This window comes from Polyodon spathula, chromosome 12 (genome assembly GCF_017654505.1).
Source record: "Polyodon spathula isolate WHYD16114869_AA chromosome 12, ASM1765450v1, whole genome shotgun sequence".
Lineage (NCBI taxonomy): Eukaryota > Metazoa > Chordata > Actinopteri > Acipenseriformes > Polyodontidae > Polyodon > Polyodon spathula.
Genome location: NC_054545.1, coordinates 20,718,489 through 20,729,921, shown reverse-complemented (window position 1 = coordinate 20,729,921; position 11,433 = coordinate 20,718,489). Strand labels below are relative to the sequence as shown.

Sequence of the window (11,433 nt, the reverse complement as noted above, 5' to 3'; positions counted from 1 at the left end):
GGATCTTATTATAGTTTCCATAAGTTTGCATATAATAGAAGTCAGGCTTACTGGTCTGTAGTTACCTGGTTCAGTTTTGTTTCCCTTTTTGTGGATCGGTATTACGTTTGCAATTTTCCAGTCTGTCGGTACCACCCCTGTGTCAAGAGACTGCTGCATGATCTTGGTTAGCGGTTTGTAAATTACTTCTTTCATTTCTTTGAGTACTACTGGGAGGATCTCATCCGGCCCAGGGGATTTGTTTATTTTAAGAGCTCCTAGTCCCTTTAACACTTCTGCCTCAGTTATGCTAAAGTTATTTAAAACTGGATAGGAACTGGATGACATGTGGGGCATGTTGTCAGTATCTTCCTTTGTAAAAACTTGTGAAAAGTAATCATTTAACATATTTGCTATTTTTTTTTCTTCCTCTATGATTTTGCCATTTGTATCTCTTAAACATTTAATCTCCTCTTTGAATGTTCTCTTGCTGTTGTAATATTGGAAAAACATTTTGGAATTGGTTTTAGCTCCCTTAGCAATGTTCATTTCTATTTCTCTCTTGGCCTTTCTAACTTCCTTTTTGACTTGCGTTTGCAGTTCTGTGTACTCTTTCTGTGTACTTTCTTTTTGGTCCTTTTTTAATGCTCTGTAAAGTGCCTTTTTTCGCTGAATATTTTTTTTAATTGATCTATTAAACCATTTTGGCAATTTAGTTTTACATTTAGATTTGTCTACTTTAGGGATATAATTGTTTTGCGCCTCTAGTACTACGTTTTTGAAGAACAACCATCCTTCTTCTGTGGGTGTTTTCTCTATTTTACTCCAGTCTACTTCTGTTAGTCTCTGTTTCATACCTTCATAGTTTGCTTTTCTAAAATTGTAAACCTTAGCTTTAGTCTTTACTTTTGAGGATTTAAAAAACACTTCAAATGAGACCATGTTGTGGTCTGAGTTTGCCAGTGGTTATATATATATATATATATATATATATATATATATATATATATATTTAAAATTTTTAGCCGCCGATTGATTGATAATAATGGATATTTAACTGATTTGTATCAGTAAGATTGGGATAAGGAAAATGTTACACTACAGAGGAGGTCAAGAGGGTGGAAAGCACTTTCCCTGAGAAGAGTGTTCTTTTATATAGGGGAAGTGGAGAAGGTATCGTGGTATTTCATGAAAGTCTACCGTGAAGTACTTTGCACGACTGTCGAGTTTGTTGCTATGGGACTAATTAGGCAAATTAGCGTGCACTTTTCCGTGCTTTACTAAAGCGTAATGACACTTAAATAGCACACTTTTGGAACAAGCTCAATCATGCGTCATTTGTGCGTGAGAAGTCATGAATGCACTATAGCAGCGCGATTAAAACGTGCATGTAAACATCTAATTGTTTGATGTAGATTTTTTTTTGTGAGGGGGGGGGGGGGGGGGGGGGGTGTTTGGAATTGTTGTATTGCTTCTCATTTTCAAATAAAAATTATCACAAAAAAGCAAAGTGTTTAACTGAGATCCGATTATGAATGCTACAAACTGGTTGAAAATAAACCCAGATAAGAATCAGGTTTTAACTGGCTCTAAACTAGGTTTACCGGGATGTAATTCAATTAATATTTTTGATGGCAATTCCATTGACTAGAATTGACTTTTAAATGACCAATTAAAAATAGTTAACGACTGTCAATTGAGCTAATATTACACCAAATAAATAACAGGTTCTTTAAAAAAAAAAAATGAAGAAACCTCAGTGTGTAAAGTGAGGACAAGGTATAAAAACAACAAGGATATTATTTAGACAAAATGTTACAGCTTTTACCTATAGCAGCAGATTCGATAGCAGCAACCTTTAACTAGAACAGCAGGTTTTTAACCAAGAGCTATCCAATCAGACCATATCTTTTAGGATACTTTAAGCTAGATAACGTCACACCAACACTTTCAAGTAAGAAAATGAATGATTTTCACAGCACAATTCTAAAAGTAAAATCTTAAACACTTAAAGAACACCCTTCAAAAACTAATAGTAGACACTGAATTTCATGTAAAAAAGAACGACAGAAAGCTTCATGCAACCTAAATGCCTAACTGCTCCAATAGCCGCTATTTTAGTTAATACACAGGTTGATAAAGTGCAAGGGTGCAATCAAGAGTTAACAGGCCGCTTATAAATATATATTGTAAACACATACAAAATTACAGTTGGAATAATCAGGACAAAGACGTTACTCAAAGTCTAAAACAACCACTAACACAGGAGAGGAATTCGTATACAGCGCTCAAATATTACACCGAAATTCACACGATGGAAATTACAAACTCAGGATACAGACAGTGCACATTCTCTTTAGGAATCAAACCCTTACAATTGCTATCGAAGTCTGAGCGCACTCCAGTATAGAGCGGACCAAACTATTCAATATGAATAGTAGTAGTTTACCATTAACTTCTAGCGCTTTAGCCAATTTACAGCGCATCAGTATTATTACACTTCAGAAGTTAGAATCCTTACCAAACAGTAGTTTCCCGGCCCGTGCTCTCAAACCCGGTAGAGCCCCGTTTGATTAACCCCACCTGTTTTTATACAGCTGGCCCCATCACAAATTAGCACTGCAGTTACTATGGAGACCATTAGTTTCCCTGGGGTTTAAAAGGGACAGTACAACGTTAAGAAATTATAAAAATCACACAGTAAAACTCAATCTAAGTACATACAAAAAAATAAACAATATATCCATTTCACATCCGTTAAAACAGGCTTGCGCCAGCCAAGCATAGCGCTTAACATTGAGGTCAAATAGCTCTATTTTGGTCTCATCAGACCATAGAAACTTCTTCCACTTGGTCTCAGAGTCTCCCACATGCCTTCTGGCAAACTCTAGCTGAGATTTGATGTTGTTTTTTTTTCAACAATGGCTTTCTTTTTGCCACTCTCCCATAAAGGCCAGTTTTGTGAAGCACCCGGGCTATTGTTGCCATGTGCACAGTGTATTCCAGCTCAGTCGTAGTAGACTGTAACTCCTTTAGAGTTGCCATTGGCCTCTTGGAGGCATTCCTGACTAGTGCTCTTCTCGCCCGAATACTCAGTTTTTGAGCACAGCCTTTTCTAGACAGATTCACAGTTGTGCCATATTCTCTCAAGTTTTTAATAACGGATTTTATTGTGCTCCAGGGGATATTCAATGCCTTGGAAATGTTCTTATGTCCTACCCCTGACTGGTGCTTTTGAAGAACCTTATTCTGGAGGTCATCTTCATCTTCATCTTCATCTTCATCTTCATGATGTAGTTTTTGTTAGAAAATGTACTAACCAACTGTGAGACCTACCAGAGACAGATGTATTTAACCTGAAATCATGTGAAACACCTTAACTGCATACAGGTGGACTCCATTCAACTAATTATCTGACTTCTAAAGACAATTGGTTGCACCAGAACTTATTTTGGTGTGTCATAGCAAAGGGGGTGAATACTTATGCAATCAATTATTTTCTGTTTTATATTTGTAATTAATTTAGAACAATTTGTAGATTTTATTTTTCACTTTGACAGTATGGACTTTTTTTTGTGTTGATCAGGGGCAAAAACCATTTTGATTCCATGTTATGACAGTATAAAATGTGAAAAAGTCCAAGGTGGGGGTGAATACTTTTGAGAGCCACTGTGTGTGTGTGTATATATATATATATATATATATATATATATATATATATATATATATATATATATATATATATATATATATTATATATATATATATATATATATATAAAATAGCCACTAATGCTAAGGTAGGGCGTGAGTCAAAACAGGATGAGAACCCCTGTCTTATTTGATTTACTAATGATGTGTGACTAAAAGGAACGTGTCCAAACTGTGGAGAATATGTTGAAAACAGTGCTGCGATATGGACAACGGGATACAGCAGAGGTAATGTGTCTGCTGTCAACACTGCAACCTGGAACACTTTAACAGTCATCAATTTGTTCCCATTTTTGTCTTTTGGTTTTATGATGCTTGTCCAACAGTGTTTTTTTCCCTGTTGCTGTCTTTAAGTGACAATCAGTGACTTTTCTCCAACAGATTCCTTAATTGTTTTTTTTTGTTTTTTGTTTTTTTAATCACAGGTGTAGGTATCTGTGAATGATTTATTATTATTATTATTATTATTATTATTATTATTATTATTATTATTATTATTAATAATAATAATAATAATAATAATAATAATAATAATAATAATAATAATAATATCGGTCGCTTCATGAATTGTGATTTCACATGATCAATCTATAAATCATTAATTTTTTTTAAAAAATTCATTTTTTCAGGTGTTGCCTGTCTTCTGTCTAATAGAATTCGAATTCCCCATTTTGCTCCGCAGATACTTTCTGAAGCTACTTGTGCATTCTCCCCGCTGTTGCCTGCGACGTGCCATAAGATACAGTGGGCAGCAATAGTGTTAGAATCAGCATGACATCAGAAGGCAAGACGTGTTCCCCGGGAAAGCCCGGCTTTGCTCCACCTGATGGCGGTATGAGGCAGCCCCTGAAAGCAATTGCGTGGGAGTTCCCCTGGTCGCTGGCCATGTCGGGGTGGCGCAGTGACTCAGGATCTCCTCTCATCCATCCTCCCCCACACAGCAACGTTCATCCCCGCTTCATGTAGCAGCCGAATCCAGGCGGAGAGACACAGGAGAGACGCACCGAGTGATGCTCCTGCGACTGCCGCATCCTCCTCCAGCACAAGCACGTAACTAATTAAAGGAGTAAACCACTATCACAAAACATACTCTGCTCATGAAGATGACTAACGTTGACATGGTCATAAATTCCACTGACAGGATGGTCAAATGTAAGTACACATATCTCAATATATAGGGGGTGCAGTGGTAAATCTTTGTTGTTGCTTTTGGGAGAAAACACATTTCGTTTAAAGAAAAACATGCATTTTTAAATGGCTTTAAACACAGGTTACCCAAATACTCGCATGGAATGGTGGTACAGATTGTGGCTAGCAGTACAATAAATGGTGTTCGTCTTTAATAACCAAACAAACAAACAAACACAACAGTCGTTTTTGATTAATGGTGCTTATTTATATGCATAGCTATTGTTATTAATAGAATGTCAAGTGATGCTAACCCGCGTTTTGGCGATGCATTGAGAAGGTGTTTGCGAAGGCGGTGATGCAGCAGGATTCTGGGGCAGAATCATGGCTATGCTGGAGCTGTAAGCCATTCAAATACATGTTCTGTCTGTAGCAGTACACTGGGCGCCCGGAGGATACATTTGCTGCTTTTTCACGGATTTGTTTGCTTTTTGACTGCTGAATGATGTCGACTTGCGGGTGCAAAGGTTTGACTTGGAAAATGTGGATTTTTGTTATTATGGAATAGATTGATGTACAGTAGACTTGCAACGTTTCAGTATTTTACGAGTGTTGAGAGTCAAGATTTCAACATACAGTTAGCTGCTACGTACTTGCTAAAGGATGCTGTTTTAGATGCATGTAGAAATGTTTTCACTTTATACTAGAAATGTGTACATGTATGGAACACAGGACGAGCTATCTGTGGCTAGTACAATTAAGATGCTACTACAGTGTATCAAGTCAATACGATTACCCCACAGCCGCGATGAGCTTTCCCGACTGTAGTCAAGATGTGTGTCTGGAAACAGAGGATTTCAGCGGTACATGAAATCTGATTAGTATTTATTTTGTTTTTGTCCTCTTGAGTTACGAGATAATGGATACTGTTAATATTCTCAGGGAGGTTTAGGTATTCTTCTGTAATCGAACAGTACATTATAGTCGTGTGTTTTATTTCAACCTGTCGTAATGTGTGGTTCACTGGACATTGCGTGGTTAACAAATGTGCACTTGGCATGTTAACTGATAGAATGTATGCATTTATTTATGTATTTATAATGGCGTTTTGTTTGGCAAGCCCAAGCTTCGTTTTGATTTTGTCTCTAAAGCTAGCTGCAATTGTATCTGAAAATTGAATTTCAAAAGTCAAGCTACTTATTAGCATATTGCACACTGCCCCGTGTTTGGATCATTTTACCGAGTTATTACATTTTGTATTGAATATTTTATGTGCGCGTGGGTGTGTTATGTTTTTTAAAAGAAACATTCACATCATTATTCTTAAGTTGCATATTCGTCTTTTTAAATGAGTGCGTTTTTTATAATCAGGAGACAGTATAAAAAAATATAATATCCAGAACAAATATATTTTAAGGGCTCAAACCTGTCCAAATCACTGATCTGAATGATAACAAAAAACATTCTTCTTCTTCTTCTTCTTTCTTCTTCTTCTTCTTCTTCTTCTTCTTCTTCTTCTTCTTTCTTCTTCATTCTCTAATTATTAAATAGAATCTGAATATACTGAAGTTTATATGTCTTTGGTCTTGCATAATACACATTCTTGGTAATTCAATATGGAGTTATCGATTCTAATAATTTTTCATTATTTTTATGTTAAGTTGTGCATCTTACGTTATACTGTATTTAGCTCAATTGTTAGAGAGAAGCAAAAAAAAAAATCTAGTTCATTTCGCTAGTTTAGTTGAAACAAACTAGGACACAAGGCACTATTACATGTTGAATTAATTCGAAATACTCATTTTTTATATAAGGTGGTAAAATACTTACTAATATTCAGGATATACCAGCTATATCTTTCCTGGTATCAGAATACAAAAAACTGAATATAATAGTAAAATAATTGTAAAACTGTGCCTTCTGGAATATTAGCTGGAGAATGCCTATTCTATTACAGTTGGATCCTAACAGAATGACATACATGTAGTGACACTCTGGTAATGGGGAGGAAGCATCTTTCCCTCTTGCTGTAACGACACTGTGCAGAATGATTGGTAAGCGGGTTGTAGCCTGTTTAGCCACTAAGACCATCTACTTAATATCTTGGTATCCCGATTATATATATGCCCATTATTAAAATGTAATATATTACAATAAACACGACAGTGGCACTCAAAATATCACCCCTCCATCATCTTTTATCTGTCCCAATACTTCTTGTGGGTAAAACTGTGCCTTTAAGTTGTGCTTAGTAACAAGCCTACTTTTGCTACATTGAGTGCCAGAACCAGGAGGGTAATTTAATTTTAGGACAAACCTAATAAAGAAATAGTTTGTCAGAATCATTTTCTTTTTTTTCAAATTCTGAAAGTGGAGAATAAGGCCATTCCAAACACTTTTCATCTGTGCTGACTCCAGTGATGCCAGCTTCAGAGAATGAGTGCATTCCAAAACTTTTCATCTGCGCTGACTCCGGTGCTGCCAGCTCCAGAGAATGAGTGCATTCCAAAACTTTCTGACTGCGCTGACTCCAGTGATGACAGCGCCATCACAATCTCACTGACACTACATTTTATTTCCCTTTCAGGTATCCTCTTCAATACAGCCAGGAACAGTAGGCTGCTAATGCAGCCATCAACTAGCGGAATTGCTCCAGGATTGTGTTTGTACAATAGCAGTGCAAAGACACATTTGGCTTTACAATCTGTTTCGTCTCAAAAGACGTAGAAACTGTTCATAGAAATGTTGCTTTTTACCATTTTTTCTATATAAACCGTTGCAATGAATGTGGTTTGCAGCATATGCAATGTTAGTGGCCAGTCCTTTCATGAAGTCCCATGCAGCAGTACCTCCCCACTGTGGACCAAAACGTGGGCTTAACAGACTGATAACTGGTGTTCTAGAGAATGTCAAACTTACCACATTCTCTAGAGCAGTGGTTTTCAACCTGTGGTACGCGTGCCAGTACTGGTGCGTGACAGGGTTGCAACTGATACGCACCAGCAGGTGCTCTTTATAATGATATGATTCCTCAACCACAATACTCACTCAATCACACCATCGTAATGTATCTGTTTGTACCATTGAAATCACAGAGAAATGAGATATGATTCCTCAACCACAATACTCACTCAATCACACCATCATAATGCATCTGTTTGTACCATTGAAATCACAGAGAAATGAGATATGATTCCTCAACCACAATACTCACTCAATCACACCATCATAATGCATCTGTTTGTACCATTGAAATCACAGAGAAATGAGATATGATTCCTCAACCACAATACTCACTCAATCACACCATCGTAATGTATCTGTTTGTACCATTGAAATCACAGAGAAATAAGATATGATTCCTCAACCACAATACTCACTCAATCACACCATCGTAATGTATCTGTTTGTACCATTGAAATCACAGAGAAATGAGATATGATTCCTCAACCACAATACTCACTCAATCACACCATCGTAATGTATCTGTTTGTACCATTGAAATCACAGAGAAATGAGATATGATTCCTCAACCACAATACTCACTCAATCACACCATCATAATGTATCTGTTTGTACAATTGAAATCACAGAGAAATGAGAAAATTTGATGCAGGCTCCAGACTAACATGGTTGCACAAAAAAATTTGGCAACTGCTTTTTCGGGGTTAGGCACAAAAATGAATAAATGAATAAATAAACTGAAGTGCGAGAAGGACGGCAACATTTTGATCGAATATAAATGCTTGTAAGTGCAATGAGGTATTAACACCAGCAGAATACGGGAACCACAGTTTGCAACAGCTGTGATGGTGACCAAATGTACTGTTGTGTAAAAAATCAGCTTAAAATGAACAGTTGCATTTAAGAAATGTAGAAGAAGAACAGTGAACTAAAATAAAAATGCACTTCAGGTTTGTGTGTTGTACACGTGCCAGTAAAAAAATGCCCTGGAAACTTAAAATAAAGAAAATCATTAATGAAGGGCTGTGATGCAGCAAAAAGGTCAACAATTAACAAAAAAGGAAGTTAAAGTTTAAAGTCAACACGAACGATTTATTTTTGTCTGTTGTATCTTGCATCCTAGTTTTAACAGATTCAGTTACATTGTTTACTGATTGAGTGGTTAAAGAAAAGGGCTTGTAACCAGGAGGTCCCCGTTTCAAATCCCAGCTCAGCCACTGACTTATTGTGTGACCCTGAACAAGTCACTTATCCTCCTTGTGCTCCGTCTTTCAGGTGAGACCTTCCTAAGTGACTCTGCAGCTGATGCATAGTTCACACACTGTAGTATTTGCAAGTTGCCTTAGAAAAAGGCATCTGCTAAATAAAAAAATAAAAAAAAAATAATTTAATGATTTAGTTGAGATGCCTGCACTTAGGTGATAAGCTGATATCTTTCAGCCAAAAAAGCGGCATGATCATTTAATACCTCATTTACATAGACAGCCAATTGGAGTCGAATTGGCCTGAATTCTCCCAGAATTCAAGTTGATGGACAACTTGAGGGTGAAAAAGGTGGCTTTTCCGAGTTACACAAGTTATCACATGAGTTGGGCAGGAAATACTACCGATTTTCCCCAGAAATACTTGCGATTTAAATGTCAAGACGTGAATTCACTGCAGACGGTATTACAATAATACTTCCACCAATCAGAGGGTTGCATACAGTAACCCTAGTGATCCTGCCCTCTGTCAGACTGGTATACAGAACAGGTTAAAGAAGCGCTGGACAAGAGGAATAATGTGTCAGATATCAAAGTGCATATGAGAATGGCAGTGATGAAGCCAATTTGCTTGAAAACATTAAAGTAGACCAGACATTTCCATGAATGGATTTAAAAAATGTGGAATTAATCTAATGCGAGCAGAAATCCAGAGGCACTGTAAACTGCCTGCTACTGTAGTAGGACTGTTCTTTTTTATGTTAAGCATTTGTGTATTATTTTACAAAGGTTTAATTGAGTAACATCCAAAAGTGTTTATGCCAAACTTGTTAGAAAGTCTGTAACAAAATGGTTGATTGTTATTGTTGATACCTTGTAGATATGAGTACTGAAGACATCCATCTTGTAGGGATCTCAAAGTCCAGAAACAAAACAAAACATTAAAATAGTTCCAGAAACAAAATTGTTAAACTTAAATAAATGACTTTCTGCGCCATGGTAAACGAACTTTATAGATACTGATTTGGCAATATTACCAGTGCTTGCTGGTCTATTAACCATTTCTCTATATTTTGTCTAAGCAATGTAAAGCATTTTTCATTTTTATATTTTTTAAATTTAATGTACTGTCCGACATCGATGACATGTACGGTGACATTCCACTTACAAATTGTGGAACCGATGCTAAATTTTGAAACTGAGTATACCCAATACCCAATGCTTATCGTAAAGCATTTTCAAATGGCCATCTTAAAATTAAGTTCGCCATTACTCGGTATAAATACTGTTATTTATGACTTAAGAAGCATTCTTTTCGTAGTTTCATCCTTCAGACCGGTTCAACGCTTACGGACCTGCCAACTTTTATAATTTACCAAATCGGGAGATCAGGAGAGCAGAATTTTGGTATATATATATATATATATATATATATATATATATATATATATATATATATATATATATATATATATAATTCTGCTGTCCTGAGATCAAGGCAGCAAGTCCTCTGAATTTAATAATAGCCAAAATGTCCCATTATATGGTAAACATATAAACAGAGGTGTGTGGGGGGGAACTCGAGCTCATACCTGGGTTCTGTGGTTCATGGAAACATGGTATAAAAGTACTGTTCCCATAATGTAAAACAGTATGTAGTGTGAGTCTTGTACTAAAGCAGGGTCAGCTGTTACAGGGAAAACAAAGTCTGTTTCTCAAACTGACCATTTTAAGAAATGAGAAAGCAGAATCCACAGAAATACTTTGGACTGTAATTAGGAAGTGTACTGTTGAGAAAAGAAAAATGAAGGGAATTAAAAATGAAATGTACTGCAGCTTACTTGACTGCAGTAAAAAAAGTATCCAAAATATATTACAATGTGCTTGCTGTGGTGTATTTAATATAGTAAATATAGCAGTAAAATTAGTTGCAATTTAAACTTGTTTTTACTGAAAAATAAACGGTAATATGTAAGCAGGAGAGCTGTCTCTGTTACATGCTGGACTTCAGGGACTTCACTAACACTGAGCAGAGGCATTGCAGCATGCTATTTCCATGTTACAACTGTATACAATTATAGGTGTGGTCACCAATTCCATACACATGCTGCCTAGATAACCATTCAGTAGAATGAGGCAACAAACAAGTGAGGGCAGACACAACAAACCTGGTTGTAATGGGGTAGGTCTCAGTTTAAGATTGCACATGGTTGGTACACATGGTGGTCCCTGCTGGAAACACTGGCGATTTAGATGAATAGGTTGAAATCCAGTTGTCTAGAGAGAGCTGTGCCACATCAGTGCATGTAATATGCTAATACCTTCAAGTACTCACTGATTTTTTATGTTAGATATTATATTAAAAAGGCATTGTATTTCATTGTCTTGTTTTATTGCATTTCAAAAAGCTATTATTTTCTATAAAGTATATAGTATAAGCATAACACCAA

At 36.4% G+C, this 11,433-nt stretch overlaps 1 protein-coding gene across 2 annotated transcripts in view; it reads left to right on the top strand.

The window, feature by feature from the left end:
• The first annotated feature begins 4,560 nt into the window (after nucleotides 1–4,560).
• LOC121324996 (serine/threonine-protein phosphatase 2B catalytic subunit alpha isoform-like) overlaps nucleotides 4,561–11,433 on the top strand; it is a 224,008-nt gene continuing 217,135 nt past the window's right edge. The window contains exon 1 of one of the 2 annotated variants that reach the window (XM_041267274.1): nucleotides 4,561–4,841. In XM_041267274.1, coding sequence (XP_041123208.1) covers nucleotides 4,787–4,841 — 55 coding nt within the window. In that variant the 5' untranslated portion in view covers nucleotides 4,561–4,786. Of the gene's footprint in view, nucleotides 4,842–5,265; nucleotides 5,345–11,433 lie in introns of those variants that run through there. The other variant, XM_041267275.1, reaches the window with a different exon arrangement.